Source organism: Cetorhinus maximus, chromosome 13 (genome assembly GCF_964194155.1).
Source record: "Cetorhinus maximus chromosome 13, sCetMax3.hap1.1, whole genome shotgun sequence".
Taxonomy (NCBI): Eukaryota; Metazoa; Chordata; class Chondrichthyes; order Lamniformes; family Cetorhinidae; genus Cetorhinus; species Cetorhinus maximus.
Window position 1 is genome coordinate 17,753,433 of NC_135891.1, and position 22,148 is coordinate 17,775,580.

Genomic DNA, 22,148 nt, shown 5'->3' on the forward strand with positions numbered 1-22,148 from the left:
TCCGGACTGAATTTTCAGGGAGGTGGTGGTCTCATTGATAGGTTGCAAACCCACTCCCTCAGCATGAATCTGGAATTGATCAGGATTTTCATTGAAGTGACGACCAATTTGTGGCTGGGGAGGCGGGATACCAGGACCACGTTCTGGCCTGACCTGGCAGCCATTGTTGTGGCTGCTTTTTGTGAATGATTTTAAAAAAGAGGAGATCGGCTTAGTCAAATTGGTCAGGGCAGATAGAGAGCTGGAACCCAGGATGGGTTAGGGAAATGTTAGTGTTATTAAAATTTAATTGCTGCGTAAAAGAATTCCGTCAAAATTTCCGCTTTTAAAAAAAAAATCACGTAGACCCTTTTCAATTCTGCCGACTCTATCCCTGACAGGCTCGGGCTGTTCAGCTTTACACAGCTCCAATGGCCACCTATCCCTGCAAAAATCTCGGGACGTTAGAAGGTGAGCACTTGACGACTCATTAATTACACAAATGCACCCAATTAATGACACAGGCGACTTCACTTTCCTGCCCTCCCGGAATTCAGCAGGGTCGAGAACAAAGGTCGCCTGCTTCTGTGCTGAGCTGATTCAGCGCGCTAAAGTCCAGTCCTATATCTCTATACTTCCCTGGATTATCTATCAAAGTTACAGCAACTGGGAATAACTCCCGTGGAAAATATGGGCTACATTCTACCTGTGTCAAGTCTGCAATAAATAAGAAAACCTAAATCTGAACAGTGTTAAGGGTTTATTGCAATATATCAAACAATTAAAACATGTTAAATGTTGGGCTTCAAATTATGGGGAAATCCCACAACTGCAAATGTGTACGTTTCCACTTAATAGTGAGTGCTGGTGACTTCTTCCAAAAGTCACGTCATTCTCTTTCGGGAAATGCTTTAAGTTTCAGGGAAAATTGAGCTTATGCAGACTTAAAAACAGGAAAGAATAGTTTTGAGCCCCTCTGATTGTTTTAGCGTTGAAATTCTAATGTAAAATTCCGTCTTCCTGTAGGATGTAGATAATGAGAGGCTGGATTACAAAGTGGTATCATTTAGAATTGCAGGAAAAACATACGAGGCTGTATAATCACCTGTCTGGTGCAAACATCCCATGAGTACTGATGCAATGTACTCCTGGCAGTACATATTCCATGGTGAATTGCTCCTGAGGTATGAGATATACCTTGTTCTGTAACAAATAACAGAAATCAGTAACAGCACTGTCCTTGGTCCTGTTCTAGTTACGTAGAGTTTGAAATCTGAGTGCTCTATTCTTTTAGCCCATTAGCCACCGGACACGACTGTGAATCTCCGATTTTTCATAGTTGCAGCTACAAGAATCTATGATCACCTATCAAGATTTTAGGGGATATTGTGTCCCACTAAGAGAGGCTGCAGTTCTTCTTCTCTCAAAAGGGACATTCCTACGTCTTCACAAGTCGGCAGAAAGCACTCATCATCAGCGACATGATTTTAAGCAATATTTTCAGAACACAAATACAGCGCAATACAACAAAGAACAATCTGTATAGAAGAGTGAGTAACATGATAAAACTGCGGCACATGGTTTAGCTTCTCATTAAGGGACATTTTTAAGGACCAATTCTACAATTAGGAGACCTAGTGACGACCAGTGATTGCAGGGAAGAGGGGCCAGGAAATAATGGACCTACACTACTTGAATTTAGTTTAAATGGAGTGAATTCTGGGCTGCAAGTTCACAATTTCCTCACCAGCACTGTGACTGGGAGTGCCTGATCTGTGAAACTTCACAACAAAAGTTGGTGCTCAGTGGATACAGCAGGTTTAGCAGCACGCTATATGATTTAGTTTATACCTTAGCATTGTATTTGACAGCAAGTTTCAGCAACTCTTGTCACAGAGAAAAAATAGTATTTCTCCCCAATATCGTCTTTTTCTCCAAAAGACCTAGCAATTCCAGCAAGGATTTGGTTCCAAAGGTACTGAATGCTCCCTAATATATCATCCAAGTGTCTATTGTGTTTTGTTGAGTTTGAACAGTCAACTGCAGCCTCTTCAAGTGCCTAGGTCAAAGTTGAACCAGATCCAGACCTGACCCTACCCACAGGCCGGCAGGAGTCATTGGCTGTTTGGTTGACAGAGGCAGGGGGTGGTTGTTGGGGGAAGAGGGGTCAGAGTGGGAGGGGACAACACTCTCCTGATTGTAATGCTCCCTGGTACAAGAACTTTGAGGTCAATGTACCTGTCCAGCTGTGCACTGAACTTAATGCTGAACACTAGAGTGTAATAATACATTCCCACCCAAACAAATGAGGTAGCCTCTAGTGCCAAGTTTTAACCCTTCACTATCAAATCTATTTGTTCTCCAATTGGTCTTGTGAAAGCTTACATATACTGGACAAGCATTAGCAGATAGAAAATTGTTATATTTGAAATCATACCCCAATCTCTTACCAGTAAAACATTGGCTGAGTCTGCAATGAGCTGCAGTTTAACGTTGGTTGTTAATTCATACACAGCAACACGGTTCAAAGAATCAATTGCAACTCCATGACATAGAAAACTGGAATAAAAAGCTTTGAATTACAGGGGTGGACAACAAAAGAAAACTCGTTCAAACTGTGCTTGTTCCATTATAAGGCTGGAGTACATCCCAAAGTCTTTACAATTTAGAGTGCAGCACTCCATTATTCCAGTTTACCATCACTCAGAATTGACCATTAAACCACACGGAAGAATTTTCCAATTCTTTGCCTATTTAACAAGCCATGCAGCAGATGAGAGGTAGGGAAGGCAAGTGGCACTGTATAACCTGAATACCCCACTTCTTTTCATCTCTGAAGAAGGACCCGAAACATGAACTCTGTTTCTCTCTCCACAGATGCCGCCAGGCCTGCTGAATTTTTCCAGCGTTTTCTGTTTTTATTTCAGATTTCCAGCGTCTACAGTATTTTGCTTTTACCCCAGCTGGGTACTTCCCTCCTTCTACATAAGGAAGCAACTGCATGTATTGGGGATTGGAGATGGTGAGGAACTCATAAGCATGGACTCCCAGCTCCCAGTTCTCCATGATTCTGTGCTTGGCAGCTTAAACAAACTACACTACCATCGAGTTGCCTCAACCCTATGCAGTTTGAACATTCCTGATGGTTGTCCAAAGACACGTACCATCTACTGATTTGTTATCAGCACAATTTCCCCAGCTTCTTGGAAACTTTCAAGCAAAATTGCAGTGCTCAGCAAGAAAATCATATAACATGTGACAAACGTAAAAATTAATGTGGTATTGCACTGCACCAAATCAGAACACAAAAATTGATTTTCACATTTACATTTGAAATAATTTTTCTCCCATCAAAGCTCCACCCTCTCTCCAAATGGCACACCACCTCCCAAGCTGAGAGTACAACAGCGGTGCTGCTCAGGGAAGATGCTAAGAGAGTTACATTGGATCTCACTTCCTCTCTGTGGAGAAGTATTTAGGTTCCGCTCTGCACCTCCTCCTGAAGTCACATCCCAGAAACAGAAAGGCTTTAAAATAAAAAGTGCTTTCATGATTCACATTATTTCTCAAAGCAAGCCAAAAATAACTTGTTTCACTTGACGCAATGTTACTGCAGACCTCAAGGTTTAACCCTTTACAAACTATTACCCTTGCGATTATTTTCCCTTGGTCCCTCTCCCACTTCACTCTAGCACTATAACATTCTTTTTCACAATACAGGCACAACATAGAAACCGGTGGAAAAAGAGAAAAAGAACAGAATTGATGAAAGGCCTCCACCCAAAACATGAATCTATGTTTCCTTTACTTATTAGGCCTTTACCTAAAGGCCAAGCTGCCTGGAGTAGGTAGTTCTGGCTGCTGTGACACAAGAAGTCCTCGGGATGTTGCCAAGGAGAGCCACAAGACTAATCCTCAGCATGAGCTACAATTGAACAATTAGAAAAACCAGGGCATTTCAGTCTCAAGAACAGCCACTTCAGAGATCACACAGAAGTACGGACTCGAAACGTTAACTGTGATTCTCTCTGAAGATGCTGCCAGACCGGCTGAGTTTTTCCAGGTATTTTTATTTTTGTTTTGGATTTCCAGCATCTGCAGTTTTTTGCTTTTATCACACAGAAGTATATGTGTGAGCTACTTAAGTGAGAACAATACTTTTAGATGCTCTTGGATAAGAGGGCCCAGGTTGAGAGGTGTTAAGAACAAGTTTAGGATGAATACCACAGGAGCTGTTCTTACACAACAGCTTCAGCACATTGTCACGTAAACTGACTGAGACCAGGATGTCTTTAAGAAACTGTTCAGTGTAACAGAAGGGCAGTAGGGTTGATATTCCTAGAGAATTAGCTGATTTGGTCAAAGGACCTTTTTCCTGTGCAGCATCTGGTGCTTTTCCAGCAGTTTGTATTTTTAATTTTAGATTTCCAGCCTTGAAAATTTTTATTTTTCTGTCTCCTGTACAGGCTGCTTGGTGAGGTGCCTTATCGGGCCAGTAAAATCTCTCCACACGGTTTCAATAAACTATCAGCGACACAGCAGTTATTTTAAAATCGATCACAAGCTCCAAATGTGCCGCGGAGTTGGGAAAGTTATAATGAAAACATTGATTTGGCCACTGGAAACAATGACAGTTTTTTTTGTTCAGAAACTGCTACATGGTTTATGGTGCTATCCACGGCCCTTTTCTTCCCCACTCCAGAGAGTTGTTATTTCTCGAGACATATTACCAAAAACAAAGCATTGTGGCAGCAGAATTCTTACTGGCTTCTCAAAAGCAACTGAATAAATAAGTGAAACAGAAACCCTTAAAAGGCTGTGGGAAAAAGGACAGATAAATGAGACTAAGCCTTTTCCAGAGGGCCAGTAGAGGTGTGATGGACCGAATAGCCTCTTCCATGCAGTGTAAAATTCTGCAATTGTAAGAGAAGATTCAGTTTTACAAAAGTTTGTTACTTCTACCAGTTGTTAATAAACTATATTTCCTTGTGAAATAAGATCTGCCATATCTTAACAAGCTGTTGTAGTTACTTTTTCTATAAGAATATGTTATTAGCACTTTTAATGCAATAAGACATCACAGGAACGTTATAAAGCAAAATTTGACACCAAACCACATACAATAATTTGAAGGTAGACGAGGTAGTTTTTTTCTTTCTTTACTCTTTCATGGGATGTGGACAAAGCCAGCATTTGTTGCCCATCTCTAATTGCCCTTGAACTGAACATTTCAGAATCAATCATATTGCTGTGGATCAGGAGTCACACGTCACAGACTGGGTTCCTTGCCTTAAGGGGAACAGTGAACCAAATGGGTTTTTAACCACAATGATAGTTTCATGGTCACCATTAGTGAGACTAGCTTTATATTTATTAATTGATGGGATTTGAACCAATATACCCAGAGCATTAGCCTGGGTCTCTGAATTACTCACCCAGCGACATTACCACTATGCCACCATCTCCCACAAGGTTTTAAGGAATATCTTAAAGGATGAAAGAAAGATAGAGAGGCAGAGAGGTTTAGGGAGGGGATGCCAGTGCTTAGAGCCTTGGCAACTGAAGGCACCTATGGTGGAGTGATTAAAATCAGGGATACTTAAGAAGACATAATTGGAGAAGTGCAGTTATCTAGAAGGATTATGGGGCTGGAGGAGATTACAAAGACAGGGAAGGGCAAGGCCCTGGATGGATTTGAAAACCAAGGATGAGAATTTCAAAATTGAAGCATTGTTTAATTGGGAGCCAGTGGTAGGTCAGCAAACACAGAGTGATGGTGAATGGGACTAGTGCATGTTATGGGACAAGGACAATAGACCTAGATAAAGTTATGTAGGACCTACTTAAAGTTAAAGCACAGCAGTTGTCTCTGGATGACATCACCTCAAGACAGAATCAATTAAAATTCTGAGGAGAATTTCTTTGCTGAGTTGCTGGATCATGTAGTTATTTAAAACTCAGAAATATCAATTGATGGATTTTACAGCACCAGGAGCTCTGATGTAAAGGGTAGGCTGGCAGCCAGATTTGAATTATTCTCAATGGTTTTACCAGCTGAGGTCATGTTATTTCCAAGATTGACCTTGCGTACGTACCACGGGCAGGATTTGCAGCCTGAAACAGGGGTGGGGAACTGAGGTAATGCTGGCAGCTTCACTGGCACTATCAACTTCCCATTTTGGGGAAGGCTGGTCCGGTGGGGAGTGGGGGGGTGGAACTGCTACCAGTCCCTCAGTGTCAGTTAGCTAGTTAAACTAATTAAGAGGCCAATCAGAGCAACGAATCAGAGGTTGGCTGGAATTTTCAGCACTCTAGAATGCCTTTGAGGCCCCTCACCACCCACCTGGTCACAGCTGCCCTGGGAAGGGGTTTCCCCCTCCACAATGGTGGCCTTGCAGCTGTGATCATTTATATATTTCAAATCTGGTAAAGTTGCTGACAGGGTGCCTCAAGATGGAAGCACCTTCTCTCACACAACACAAAAGCAAAATACTGTGGATGCTGGAAATCTGAGATGGAAACACTCAGCTGGACAGGCAGCACCTGTGGAGAGAAACAGAGCTGACGTTCCAGGTCAAGTTTCATCAGAACTGAAGAGTTTTTAAGCCAGTGGAAGAGGGAAGGGGGCAGGAAGAAGGGAAGATTAGTGATAGGGTGGAAGACAGGGGAGATTAAATTACAAAAGATTTCATGGTGCAAAAGCCAAAGAAAGTGGTAATGGGTATAGAAAGGTCACAGAAGATGTGTCCAGATGAGGCATGATTGGCTACCTAGAAGCCAGCTAAACACAATGTGAAGAGATAAAGAAAGAAATGAGACAAGACCAACCTGGCAAGGAAACATATAGAACAAGATGGAGGCAGAGGTTAGGATCTAAAGTTGTTGAACTTAATCTGGAGTGCAGAAGACTGTAGAGTCGAAAGATGAGGCGATGTTTCTTGAACTTGCGTTGAGCTTCATTGGAACTCTGTAGCAGGCCATGGACAGAAAGGTCAGAGTTGGAGCAAGGTGGAAGATTAAAGTGGCAAGCACCAGGAAGCTCGGGGTCATACTTGCGGACAGAAGGGCAGTGTTCCACAAAGCAGTCAACCCAGTCTGTGTTTGGTCTCCCCAGTGTAGAGGAAACCACACTGTGAGCAGCGAATACAGTATGTTACATTGAAAATAGTACAAGTAAATCACTGTTTCACTCGTAAGGAGTGTTTGGGGCCTTGGATGGTGAGACGGTGGGAGGTAAAAGGGCAGGTGTGGCATCTCCTGCATTTGCATGGAAAAGTGCCCTAGGAATGGGACAGGGTATTGGTGGTGGTGGTGGTGGTGGTGGTGGTGGTGGTGGTGGTGGTGGGGGGGGGGGGGGGGGGGGGGGGGGGGTGGAGGGACTGAGAAGTGGACCAGGGTGGCGCAGAGGGAACAGTTCCTTCGGAATGCTGAAAGGAGAGGGCAGGGGAAGATGTGTTTGGTGGTGGCATCATGCCAGAGCTGGCAAAAATGGCAGAGGACAATCTGTTGAATACAAGTCTAGTGAGATAGAAGGCGAAGACAAGGGGAACTTTATCGTGGTTCTACAGGGGCGGGGAGGGGTTGCAAGAACTGAGAGCATTATTGTATGAAATAGATCAGACATGCTAGAGGACCCTCTCAACCACACTGGGAGGAAACCTTGGTTCCGAAAAAAAGACGACATGTCGAAGCACTAATAAAAAAAGGTTACATCGCGGGAATTGATGAGAGTAGCTGAGGGAGTCCGCGGGCTTGTAGTGAATATTAATTGATACCCTATCTCCAGAAATGGAGACAGAGAAGTTGAGGAAGGGAAGGGAAGGGTCAGAGATGGACCAGGGGAAGGTGAGGGAAGGGTGGAAATTTGAAACAAAGTCAGTGAAGTTTCCCAGTTCATGGTGAGAGCAGGAGGTGACACCGATGCAATCATCAATGTACAAGAAAAAGAGATGAAGTGGGGGGGCCTGAGTAGGACTGGAATAAAGATTGTTCCACATATTGCTCAAAAGGACAGGCATTGCTAAGACCATGCAGGTACCCATAGCACCATCTTTTACCTGAGGGAAGCGAGTGGAGTTGAAGGAGAAGTTGTTCAGTGTGAGAAAGAGCTCAGCCAGGAAGAGAAGAATGGCGGTGGATGGGAACCGGTTGAGCCTTCATTCAAGAAAGAAGCAGAGCGCTCTCAGACCATCCTGGTGAGGACCGGAGGTATACAGGGATTGGATGCATACGGTGGAGGGAAAATGGAAACTGTTGAAGTGACATAGGGCATTGGAAGAGCCTTCCGTCACCTTTCAGCATGTTCTCTGGCCACTAATGGGCCAATCCAGACAAAATCCATGTTAAGTGACGGCTCCTGGCATTGTGGGGTCAGGACCCACACTTGACCAAGTCGGGGTCCTGACCAAGTGCCCCACATCTCAGCATCTACCCCAACTAACATGCACAATAAAGACTATTCTTCAAAAATTCTGTTTATCCATCATTTCTGACGCACAATAATTGACGTGGATTGCTTCTAGAGTGATCATTACTTATACTTTCCCACGCATCTAAACACATCTCCGCACATCTGGCTAACTGCCAACCCTGTTATCTGCAATTTTCAGTATCGACACAAGTATGTTAATGTTGACTTTGGAAACGAGTGGTTCAAATTCCTTTTACGTTCCATCCAAACTCAAGCCAGATTGTGAAGCCCAAGAATTGAAAATTAAAACTTTGCAGTGCCAACAAGATTACCAAGTCTCTCTCTACAAATCTGCATTACAGCTTTTACCCTTCAGCTTCCAATCCCCCAATTAGGATTGCTCAAAAGGATTACGCTCACTCATGGCTTAAAGACGGACGAGTTGGATTTTTCCCACGCTTTGCAGACAATGGGAGAAAATTTGATCCAAAAGTCTGCAAAGGGCATCTAATGTCTGTTGCAATAAATGAAGGATTAATGCATTAGAAGACTGTATTATCAGTGAAACTAGCCACACAGCTGATTGTGAAACTAATGTTACTCATGTCTTCAAGTCCGATTACAGGATTTTCTATTCAGAGAAACAAGGGCAATTTTTAATCCTACCTGACCAGTAGGAACAAGGTAGGAAGCTACTGAAAGCACCCAGCTCACTTACCCATTCTAGAGCCACTGGGAATCAACCCATCATAATTTTATCATGCCCTACTGAGTAGGAGACAAGAACCTAGCCAAAACCAGACGGATCTTATTTTTAAAAAGATGTGTGTCGGGGTCCCAATGATATCATGCAAAACTGACTGCCATTTTTACTAAGAGGAATGAGCAGGAAATAGCAAAGCGTCTTCTGCCAGGCCAACCCAACGAGCACTGCAGCCAGAAAAGACAAGGAAAGGTTAGGGTTTTAAATGTCATTTTCCTTACATTGAGGGGCCAGGGAGAGCATGAGGCTCCACAAAGGAAGGTTTAGGCCTTCTGTACCTTGGACTTCTCCACATTCCCACCTTGCCATCCCCAATAGCAACAACACCATGGGATGGCTTGGCAGCTGCTTGCTAGGGCTGGGCAAACTTCCACCGCTTCCCGTCAACTTCCTGCCTGGAACGGGTAGGGATTAAGTTGACTGTATTAAAAAAGGCTTCAGAGCTAAAATACCCCAGACCGCTTTTGTTTTGCTGCACCCAGTGAGTTTTGAACTGACTTCAAAACTCACTCATTGAAAACTAGAGGAGGAGGCTCCACAAATATCCCCATCTTTAATGATGGAGGAGCCCAGCACATCAGTGCAGAAGATAAGGCTGAAGCATTTGCTACAGTCTTCAGCCAGAAGTGCCAAGCGGATGGTCCATCTCGGCCTCCTCTGGAGGTCCCCAGCATCACAGATGCCAGTCTTCAGCCAATTCGATCCACTCCACGTGATATCAAGAAACGGCTGAAGGCACTGGAGACTGCAAAGACTATGGACCTTGATAATATTCCGGCAATAGTACTGAAGACTTGTACTCCTGAACTTGCCGCACCCCTAGCCAAGCTGTTCCAGTACAGCTACAACACTGGCATCTACCCAGCTATGTGGAAAATTGCCCAAGTATGTCCTGTACACAAAAAGCAGGACAAATCCAACCCAGCCAATTACCGCCCGATCAGTCTACTCTCCATCATCAATAAAGTAATGGAAGGGATCATCAACAGTGCTATCAAGTGGCGCTTACTTAGCAATAACCTGCTCACTGATACCTAGTTTGAGTTCCGCCAGGGCCACTTAGCTCCTGAGCTCATTACAGCCTTGGTTCAAACATGGACAAAAGAGCTAAACTCCCAAAGTGAGGCAAGAGTGACTGCCCTTGATATCAAGGCCACATTTGACAGAGTGTGGCATTAAGGAGCCCCAGCAAAACTGGTGTCAATGGGAATCAGGGGGAAAACTCTCTGCTGGTTGGGGTCATACCTAGCACAAAGGAAGATGGTTGTGATTGTTGGAGGACAGTCATCTCAGCTCCAGGACATCACTGCAGGAGTTCCACAGGGTACTGTCCTTGGCCCAGCCACCTTCAGTTGCTTCATCAATGACCTTCCTTCCATCATAAGGTCAGAAGTGGGGATATTCACTGAAGATTGCACAATGTTCAGCACCATTCGCGACTCCTCAGATACTGAAGCAATCCATGTCCAAATGCAGCGAGACCTGGACAATATCCAGGCTTGGGCTGACAAGTAACATTCGCGCCACACAAGTGTCGGGCAATGACCATCTCCAACAAGAGAGAATCCAACCATCTCCCCTTGATGTTCAATGACATTACCATCATTGAATCACCCACTATCAGCCTCCTGGTGGTTACCATTGACCAGAAACTGAACTGGACTATCCATGTAAATACTGTGGCTACAAGTGCAGGTTAGAGGCTAGGAATCGTGCGACGAGTAACCCATCTCCCCAAAGCCTGTCCACCATCTACAAGGCACGAGTCAGGAGTGTGATGGAATACTCCCCACTTGCCTGGATCAGTGCAGCTCCCACAACACTCGAAATTTGACACTGTCCAGGACAAAGCAGTCCGCTTCATTGGCACCACATCCACAAACATTCACTCCCTCCACCACGGACACACAGTAGCAGCAGTGTGTACCATCTACAAGATGCATTACACCAAGGTTCCTTCGACAGCACCTTCCAAACCCACGACCACCACCATCTAGAAGGACAAGGGGAGCAGATGGATGGAATCACCACCACCTGGTAGTTCCCCAAGTCACTCACCATCCTGACTTGGAAATATATCGCTGTTCCTTCACTGTCGCTGGGTCATAATCCTGGATCTCCCTCCCTAAGAGCACAGTGGGTGTGCCTACACCACATGGACTTCAGCGGTTCAAGAAGGCAGCTCACTACTTACCTTCTCAAGGGCAATTAAGGATGGGCAATAAATGCTGGCCCAGTCAGCGAAGCCCACATCACATGAATGAATAAAACTGCCCAACCCAGGGCTAAACACCTGCAAAGGATTGCACATTAATCTTCGATTGTAAACTGCAATGATCCTTGGGATCAACAGCATCAGAACAGATATACCAGCTTTTGGGAAATTAGTCCAGAGGGCAGTTTGCAGCCAACTGCTGTAACTAATTACAGCATCAAATCACATTTATCCATCAAGCAATTAAAAGATACAGGTTTAACAGTGTGTAATAATGAGATCATGAGTCTATAAAGATCACTACATTCGGTCCAACAGGGGTTCAGTGCTGACCACTTTTGTTGTACAGGCATTTTAAATGGCAAGGAATGAAACGTTCCTATTTCTGGCAACAGATTAAGTTTTTAACCCAGAGCAGACCTGAGGGATCAGGCCTTTTACCTATAACATTAACATGAAAACCTTCCTGCCTCTCAGATTTCAAATTTTGATTTTATTTCTCTCTGCACAGTTAATCCTTACAGTAAACTTTATACAACAGGACTAATGGGATCAAAGCAATCATCCTGCACCTAAATTGCAAGAGAGCTGCGACTCACCCCATCTAAATTCTATGGGAGCAGAGGCTGAGGGTGAAGTAATGGTGTATGTTAACTGTTTCTAACATTCAGCTCTATGAAGAGAATAGCAATGGTGTGTTTACAACTCTTTTGTTGTTCTTTCTCAAATTCTTTTGCAGTTTATACCTCATTACATTCTTTTTGTTTCTAAGCCTGAAAATTCATGAGAAAAAAACATCTTGGTAATCAGAAGGCCTAAGCAAGACCTAAGCAAGCACATCTACACCGCTTAAACTCTTCTGTGGTCCCCAAAAAGCTCCCATTCTGTATGGTCTGTTCCACAGACGGCTGAAACAAATTCTGGACTGTTTTCGTGAGGTCACAAATATTCCAACCACCTTACCTGTATTTGCAATGATTCAGCCTGACAGTGCCCGACTGGCCTTGACCACCTAAAGCATTCACAATGATGCCTTGGCCTGGATCGCTTTCAGTCGCGTATTCAATCAGCACCACAAAGGTACCCAAATGTGGAATCCTCATCCCCAGCTGTACGTTAACCTTGAAAAATGAAGTGTTTTACTTTATTGAAGGAAACTAAATGCAATCCCATACCAAAGCGAAAAGTGGAAAGATAGGGAAGAAACTGTTTCCACTGGCAGGCAGATTTGAAGCCAGGGGACACACATTGAAGATAAAGATCTAGAGGAAAATAAGGCTTTTTTCAAAAAAACAGAAACGCACCAAGTTATTTTGATCTGGAACAGGCGCGTGAAAAGGTGGTGGGAGCAGATTCAATAACAACTTTCCAAAGGAATTGGTTAAATATTTGAAAAGAATTATGGGGAACGAGCAGGGTAGGGAAAAACAGTTGGACAGCTCTTTCAAAGAGTTAGCACAAATATGATAGGCTGAGTGGCCTCTTGCTTTGCTGCATGGTTCCCTGTGAATGAGGCTTAATGCTTAGCACAGTTGAGCTAAGAGGCAGGGCTATGTAAAGAAATAAAATTTAAGACTCACAATTGAACAAGCAAGATACCTGAAGTTAGATGAATTTTAATCTGGGGATCTGTCTTTTGGGTAAGAGGTTAAACCAAAGCCCCATCTACTCTCTCGGGCAGATGAAAGGATCCCATGGAATTATTTTGAAGAAGATGAAAGGGGTTTCCCTGGTGCCCTTACCAATACTTATTCCTCAACTGGTATTAGTGGAAGAGATTATCACATTGCTGTTTGTGGGAGTCTATGTGCAAATTAACTGCCTACATTACTATACAGATGCCACACTTTAGGAAGCATGTGAGGACCCTTGAGTGGGTGCACTGGAGGTTTACCAGGATGGTTCCAGGGCTGAAGAATTTTAGCTACAAAGCTAGATTGAAGAAGCTGAGATTGTTTTCCTTGGACCAAAAGAGATTGAAGGGAGTTTTGACAGCAGTGTACAAGATTATGACAGGTTTAGATAAGGTAAACAAATAAATGCTGCTCCCATTAGTTGATAGCACAAGAGTTACCAGGGGACATATATTTAAGTTTTGGGAAAAAGATGCAGCAGAGAGGTTTGAGGAGAACATTTTTTATGCAGCAACTGGCAATGACCTGGAACTCACTGGCTATGAGGGTGGTGGAAGCAGAAACGATCAATGATTTCAAAGGGGAATTGGTTAGGCACTTGAGGGAAATACACTTGCAGAGCTTCAGGTATAGAGTGGGAGGATGGGAATGACTGACTTGCTATACAGAGAGCCAACATGAACTCGATGGGCTGAATGGCCTCCATTATGCCATGCACTTCAAAAAATACTTCATTGGCTTTGGTTCATCATGAGATCATGAAAGGCATTATATAAATGCAAATCTTCCTTTCAACTACAAGCAAATTATTTGGAGTTAGCTGATCTAAGAAGGAAAGAATTAATTTATGTAATTGTTGGATTTTAACAGACGATGATTTAATTCCATATTTCACTGTCTGGTGTCCAGCAGCTGTACAAACGATACATTTGTAGATGTGTCATTTTACAGTCAGCTTTGGGTTCTGGCTGTCTGGAAATGATGGCATTGGATCAAGAAGCCAGCCAATAAAACCACGGCTGGATGGTGTGATGGATCGCATCACAAACTGATACAATCTATCGACATAGATAATGGAAACTGTTCAGTGTATTGGTCAGAGAGGCGAAAGCATAAAGCGGTGGAGGGGAGTCTCCATCTCTGTTCTGCCATTTAAAAATTCACTCAACTAACTAATCTTGCAGCTAAGGTTACAGTCATTGGCAGATCACATCTCCAATGTCATTGTGCAAAAATCTTATCCCGTTAGTAATGTAAAAGTTAAATAGGCCATTATGGAGAAACAAGAAGAAGTGATGACTTAAAATGTGATTATTAATATTAGTTATTGAAATGATACCATGACATATCAGCAGATGAATGCTTCCCCATTGGTTTACAATTCCTCTCTCCCCTAGTTTTGTGGAAGTGTTGACTGGTTTAGTTTAATGAGGTAAAATCTCCAGTAAAATAGTGGAGAGAAGCATTTCAGATGTATGCATCAATGCTTGTTCACCGGCAACCTGTGGCATCATTTCAGTGTTTTACAAACCTGTTCATCATTGAGGACAACCATTGATGGATGTCTTGGAGTGGGCTGCACCACCTGGCACTGGCTATGGAGGTAGTTTTCATAGGCACACATGCCTTCTGTAGCCTGGATTGAGGGGAAGCTGTCCAGGGATAGGTGTCTGTACAGCAAACAGCTGTGGAAAAATAGACACATTGCATCAGCTAATAACCATGATTAAACCATCCTTTGAAACCCAAATAAATGTTACATTTGACACTTCAATTCCCTGACATTTTGTGACAATACACTGAATAAATACCAGGGTTTAATTTTTGAGTAAATATTTGAGCGAACATCTCTTTGCTGTAAAACCTGTGGCAGAAGGAATCTGAAACCTAAATTGCATTCGAACATACAGATGTGATGTTCTGGAATGGTTCTCAGAATTGTAGTTCTTGAAGAAGGTTCTATGTGAGGTATGGTAGTATAGTGGTTACGCTACTAGACTAGTGATCTAGAGACCTGGACTAATGATCTGGAGGCATGAATTCAAGGCCCACCACGGTAACTTGGAATTTAAGTTTGGTTAATTAATCTGAAATATAAAGCTAGTCTCGGTAACGGTGAGCATGAAACTACCAGATTGTTGTAAAAACACTAATCCTGCTAAGGAAAGGAAATTTGCCATTCTTAGCCCGAGCTACTTGTGACTCCAGACTCATAGCAATGTGTATGATTCTTAATTGCCCCATCAACTTGCCTAGCAAGCCACTCACTTGAAAACAAGAAGACAGTTCAACCGCCTTCTCAAAGGCAATTAGGGTTGGTAATATCACACTCGCCTTGGCAATGATCTCCACACCAACAAGAGGGTCTGTGAGGAGACAGCCATCACCCCCAGCAAGAATGGGTTGGCCTTGGCATTGATGCCCACATCCTGTGAATGAATGAAAAGACAAAAATGCTGTGCAATGTCAGTCATGTGACTCTATAAAGAACAAGGAATTAGATTTTCCTTTTGTGGAGCGGTTGGGGGCAGGACATAAGGTTGGGAGGCATTCTGCAGTCTCTCTGGCATTGGGCTGCTAGTATGAGCCTAAAGTGACAGCCACTGAATAGGTCCCCCTACATTTTCAAATTACATGTTAATGCTGGGAATACATCATCTGATTCCTGATGGTCAGAAAATCTAAGCTATAGCAATTGTCACTAGTAAAAATAACTTTTCTTAAAGGGAAAGAGAAGTCAAGGAGGAGTACTTTGTGTTCAATATAAAAGCAAGTAGGCCACTACCTCTTGACATTTTTTTTGGAACATTTATGTTTTATTCACCATTGAGCTCTCCATGGTGTTCATCCCGAGTCTCCAGAATGGTTCTGCTGCAAGAAACAGGCAGCACCTTCAAAGTTGGCTTGACAACCGTTCTGGACCACTCAATTCTAGGAAACCATACCACAGGCATTCCCATTTCCTGGAATCAAACACCTAGAGGCCACAATCGTTGCTGATCATAAAGTACTTGGTCCAGAACAACACCCATAACTTTCCTTGATAAAAAGGGAAATCTTATTCATATCTTTATGGCAGAAATAAAATTTATGTTTCTTTTTCAATAACTGTCAAAGAACTTGAGTTAAGAGAATCATTTGCTTCTTTAAAAAGTATTCCTCCCTGTCTTTCCTATCCCAATAAGCATTAAAATGTTAGTAACCTGTCCGCACAGCATGCTGTATTGGATGTTGAATGGGTGGTTGCAGAAACTACAAGATCTTTTCAGAGATGAGTTGAGCATGGTTCAGTAATTCCATAGTCAGCCAGCAGCATGCATGATTTGGTCAACTATTCAGCAATACAAATTTTCTTTCAAAATAAATAAATTATGTAATTATTTTGTAAATTATTCTTACATGGCCAGAAACCACAGTGCTAAACCAGACTTTCCTCCCCTCTCTATATTTACATTCTCCCATTGCCTAATCCAGAGGTACCTCTGTCGAATCCTGCAATACTACTCCTTTGGACTGCCAGGAAGGTCCAAGTTGGTCAGTTCCACAGCTTGCCCAGGCCCAGCCTGTGACAATTTTATTCTAAGTGAAGCCTCAGTGTCAGTGGAGAGTGGCAATTGTAATTTGTCAATGGACTACAGTTAGGTCTGAAGGAGGGTCATACGGACTCGAAACGTGAACTCTGTTCCTCTCCACAGATACTGCCAGACCTGCTGAGTTTTTCCAGCATTTTCTGTTTTTATTACTATGTTTAGCCTTTTCTATCTTACTTTGTGTATTTTCAAAAAAGGACAAGGAAAACAACGTAAAACCAATTTGCGTCACAATTATGGACTTCAGAAAAGTTTCAGAAGATACACTTTAGCCTAAAAATTACTGCTGACAATGAAAGTGGATGATAGTTCATAGGGAGAAGTTAACTCTGTTTAAAATAAACGGGTTAATGCCAGTGTTAAAATAGCAGATAGAAGGATATCATACAAATGTGTCAAAGTTTCATCCACTGTCAGCTACAGTAATTTCTAAGCTTTTACACTGATCCACAGTTTCTTATTAAACTGCAAAATAAGGGAGTAAAGTCAAGATTGTGAAACCCATAGTAAGTCTGCTTAATTCCCAATGATTTTTTCAAAATAAGCCCATTACTGCTGTACACTCAGGATTGAATCTGCATGAGTGGATCATGCTGTGCACAAAACAGGAATCAACCAAATCAGAAATTAGAAGCGTCCAAAAGTTTCACGAGCAGGAGAGTAATTAAAAGTTGTTCGACTAAAACCCATCACTTTTCTTGTCATACTAACTTCTGAGTGGTGTCCTGGGGGCTGATTGTATAGGTGCAGGGTTCAGTCACTTTGAGTTGAAGGATTGGTGCTTCATAGTAAGCACTCGGCAGCAGGACCAGGTAATCCTGCAAGATAAAGCAAATGTGAGCCTCTGTACAAGAGTAACGTTGCATTTTTGAATTTGGTTTGGTCTCTCATAATAAAAATTATATAGCTTTGGACAACTATGTTTTCATTTTCAAAACTCTTCTCCCATCAGAACTTCAACCTATAACAATCTTGGATGCGACAAGTTCATCAGTTGCAGTTTGTCTTTTAAAGTTTTTTTCACAGTTCCTATGGAAGGAAGAGAACATCATCTCCAAAGGTTAACAGATCCCACTGTGGACGGATAGCTTTTGTCTCCTTCAGTCTTGGGGCCTCCCCAAGGACCAGTGCAAATCTATGCCGGCTTCCAACTGGCACCAAGTTCCGCTCAGCCTCTCGGGTGAACTCCTGAGCAGTATTCCCAGGCACTCTGCCAAAGCTCAACATAAAAGTACGGAGCTGAAGGCTTGGTCAGCCGTTTTTTTCACTGCGATCCATACAAGAATTTAGGACACTTCTTACATGGGGCAACAATCTATGGAATACAGACTCTGCCACATATTCTTGGCCTCCCCTGTACAATGGCCCCAGTGGTATCTTCTCCCAACCCAGATGTTTTGGGCTTCCTGAACTTTAATAAAAATAACTTTGAAAAGTGTTGTCTATTCTTTTCCTTCAATTTAAAAAAAAGTCTTGTCAAAGAAACTTTCTCACGAAGACAGTAGGTTTAAGCCAATTCTGCTCGTTTAGTTAATTAAAAAAATACAATTATCAAACTGTTACTTGGTTAGCCCTGATTTTCTTTAATTGCCTCTGTCTCCAGATTGACATGCCAGACAGAAAAAGAAGCCAATCCTTGCATGTCTCAAGGGAGCCACTTGATCACAGGCATCAGTCGAATGTCTTTTCCCAGCTCTCAGAGCCTAGACAGGAACGGAGGCTGCAATTGATAAAACTAAGATTTCTCCTATGATGTTGCAGAAAAACTTAGATTTTATTTATTCATGGAAGCCAGCACTTTATATGGAGAATATTCCCTCCATCACCAGTCTTAAGAGAATTCTAAACCGTGAGAAAGAAAAGCAAAACAGTTCCAATTGTGATCACTTCATTTCTGATTCAATATGATTAATTCCAAAGCAAATTACGTGATGGCAAGACAGTGATCCTGCCCTCTGCATCACCAAAAAGGTAGCATCAAAACCCCTAACAACATCATGTAAAGCGTTTATCGCAGTTAAATTGCATTTTAACAAGAGCACGTTATGTCAGGTTTAAGGTTCAGGCTTTTAGCCAAGCAAAGGGACAGGTCAATCATTGTTCCACAATGTATTTTGTAACTTCGGAGGGAAATTTTTCATCGATTTTCATGTTCTTAATTTTTTGTTGAAAGGTTGCTTGGAAGTGTTTATGATTTACACCCGGAAATCTCCAAGCACTGGATTTTGAATGGTAGTCCCTCCCAATGCTATTTATGAAATTAATAGCAAATTCTGAATGTGCAGATGAGTTGGTGACTGAAGCAGTAAGTAATTACATTTACAAAGGGCTGTTTGGGGGGAACATTTTGGAAAAGAATATTTACTGCAACCAACCTCAAAGCAAATAATGAACTGAAAACCCGACAGCTCAGATCTAAATGTAGCTTGGTGGATTTGGCAAAGGGCTACATGACGCCATCCAAGGCTAGAGGAGAATCTGCACCAGCTGCAGTAACAGTATTAACACTTTTAAATAGAAATTCTGGCTTTGGAACCTCGCCTGAACTGGCACAGGTACCTTGCTTTTCTGCAAAGGAAGCAAGTTGACAAGTCTTGCCATTCGAGGAAGGAAGAGTTTAAGGGCCATCTCTTGGTTGGTCAACTGAGAGTCTTCATTTGATGCCCCTATGGATTCGACTGATGATTAAACCATCATACCCTCCTAACCAAGGATGTGGACAGTACATGAACCAATGAGTAAACCAGTGAGAGTAGAAGAGAAATCATAAAAGCGTCCTTTTAATTAAAATATCTTACCTGGGTGGTAAAGATTTTCACAGGTACAAGTTGGGCCTTATTGCACTCATTTCCCAAACAGTTTCCTGTGCTTCTATTGGCACACCACCATATTGGCAAGGGTGGCTTTTGTGGCATCCATGCCATTTGACTGCAGCCAGTATTAGGCACCTTGCAAATATAAGTCAGGGCCCTGTTGTTTATTTGAAGATCCCAGCTGCAGATTCACCAGCACAGGGCAGAAGCAGGCACCAGGCAGCGGTTTGCTCAAGATGACCGATTCAATGTGCAACCTATATCAGCAGTGCAGTTCTTTTAAGGAACTGTAGGAGGCCTCAACAGAAATGTAAGTTTTCTTTCTATATTTACCTCAAATGGAGCCAGGAATTGCAGGAGTCCACTACTGCAGCCTGTTGCCAACTCACATTAGCCCCTCCTTTCATCTATCTAGCCACCACCACTGCCCCCTCACCCCTCCCCCCCACACACACAGCCCCAGCCCAGGGCTTATGGAAGAACCAACTGGCTTAAATTGGAGACTCCTAAACCAACATATGTTATCTCTGGGACTGCCTTAAAGTGATACGGTATGTGGCTTCTGGCCCAAGCATAGAGTGCACTGGCCATTTTAAACAAAAAAAAAGTTGGTCTTAAATAGATTTTGTAATCCTGAGGGCTGGGTTTTATGGCCTCCCCGCACCGAGCATTTCTCTGGGGGGAGGAGCACCATTTTCTCCCCACCCAAGCTGTCCGCCATAACACAGTGGGTGGACTGGCACTGAAATTGGCAGCCTACCTGCCATATTTAAATAAATAATTAAGTGGGGTCAATTGAGCCTGTTAACAATTTAATTGACCCACATAATACACTATGGGTGGGCAGATGGGAGTGGGCAGGCCATTTTTTTTCCTAAATACAGGCAGGAAGGAGGAAATGCGTCTCCCCAGTGCACATTGGAGCACCCCACCCAAAGTTTTACCACTCCCACCGTTCCCTCCCACCTAGCCTCCAAACTAGCCCCATCCCCCCAACCACCTCACACCCCTCTCACGGCTGCCTAACGTTGCCCCACTCAAAAATGTCCAATTTAGCTGGCTCATGTCCATTTTCTCTTCTTCCTGGGCCTGCTTGCGGTCCCAGCATTACCCACTACTGAGTTCTGGTGATGCCGGGACTGCTGGAGCTGGCCAATTTGATTGGCCGACAGCTCTGAGGGCGAGACCTCCTCCCACTGGGGGGGGCGGAAGTCCCACCATCACCCAGGTTAACCCACCCGCAGCGTTTTATGGCTGCGGAGTGCGTTTCTTTTGGGTGCGTCGACTGCTGGCCGACTTTCCTTCAGGGGTGGTGGGCAGAAAAGAACAGTGCCTCCTACCCTGCTCGCAAAATCCAGCCCTACGTCTCTCTCTTTGATGCTATCGCCTAACCCCAACAAAGTTTGTAATAATAGCTTCATATGTAGTTGTTGTGTCAGTACCTTGGTTATGACAATTGCTGTCTATACCGCAAATGTTAAGTTGTTTTTCAATACACTACGATGGTCCTGTCACGAATTTTCAGCACTTCTGATTTCTCAAGTTTTGACTCTAATTTGCCTAGTAAAAGAATTCCCTAAAACACCATCTCAAACCTAGGACCAGGGGTCAAATGTCTTCCTTTCATGTTCCTGAACTGCACAACACCCCCTGAAAAAGTTCTTGAATTAGTATGGATTCAATGGCATGTACGGTAGAGTAATAAATACTTAAGCATTGAAAAAGTACATTGTGTACATCTAACTACATGCACCCAGAGTCATTGCCCAAGTTAAGATTTGCTCTGCCCCAAACAAAGCCATCAGTGCATCATTCTGCCTTTTGCTACAACTGTTCCTATACCCGAAGCCCAACGCAAATGGCTCTTACCAAGAGGATGCCCTCTGCTTCGATGACCACAGACCACGCACCAGGGTTGAGCACAAATGGTTCCACGAATGTATTCTGTGGCACAGTGACAAAGGTTGGCTCTGTGCTGGGGGCAAAAATGATCTGCTTTGTCTGCTCAGAACCTGGACGCCAAGACACAAAATAACATTATTTCTCTATTCAAATACAGGAAGATCATTCAGTACAAGTGGGACAAGGGTAGAATAATAATATAAAACAAAAGATTTAAGAATATGAACATAACTATAGGGGCTTTTCCAGATTTCCAATGAATCTATCAATTGAATTACATCGCTGCTGAGCTTAACGAGGATGACACAAATTGGTGTGGTTAGGACCACATTTGAAGAACGTTATGAAAGATCATGGGAATTTCCAACATATGTGATAGGGTGCATTGGGCAGCAACACAGCTGGCCATTTACTTTAGTTCCTACAATGTACTTCAACAGCCAGTCTTTTCACAAAACGGCCACAGATAAGGCAGCACTCATCCATCTACAAAGACCTCAGATTTTTCACCCTCATTTCCCTACCTGAAAGCTCTTTGTAGCTGTTGCTCATTCCCTCTGTGAAGACCACTTCCAGATATCAGTTCTACATTTGCCTTTCACTGGTTTGAGCCTGTGCCCCCATCACCCACAGTCATAATTTAGTTGAAGTAATGTTCTAAATTTATCCTTTTCTGTCCTACTTACTATCTTACATACATCACAGCCACTTCTTTGCAAGTCTCCCTCTATAATTCAGTATTCGATATTATAAGGTCTTCTCTGCACCATACCCAGGTTTTGAATATTTTGCTTTTGCCTCAATGACCATGACTAGACACAGTGCCACAGTATCAGTATAGT

The 22,148-nt window shown here is 43.0% G+C and overlaps 1 protein-coding gene across 3 annotated transcripts in view; it reads right to left on the reverse strand.

Annotated features, from left to right (window-relative positions):
* The window catches only part of lama5 (laminin, alpha 5), a 266,062-nt gene that overhangs the window by 91,992 nt on the left and 151,922 nt on the right, over positions 1 to 22,148 (reverse strand). For all 3 annotated transcript variants that reach the window (XM_078555045.1, XM_078555046.1, XM_078555044.1), the window contains exons 24-29: positions 21,274 to 21,416; positions 17,303 to 17,409; positions 14,533 to 14,686; positions 12,331 to 12,488; positions 2,430 to 2,538; positions 1,085 to 1,182 (exon numbers count right to left, since the gene is read on the reverse strand). In XM_078555045.1, coding sequence (XP_078411171.1) covers positions 1,085 to 1,182; positions 2,430 to 2,538; positions 12,331 to 12,488; positions 14,533 to 14,686; positions 17,303 to 17,409; positions 21,274 to 21,416 — 769 coding nt within the window. The remainder of the gene's footprint in view (positions 1 to 1,084; positions 1,183 to 2,429; positions 2,539 to 12,330; positions 12,489 to 14,532; positions 14,687 to 17,302; positions 17,410 to 21,273; positions 21,417 to 22,148) is intronic.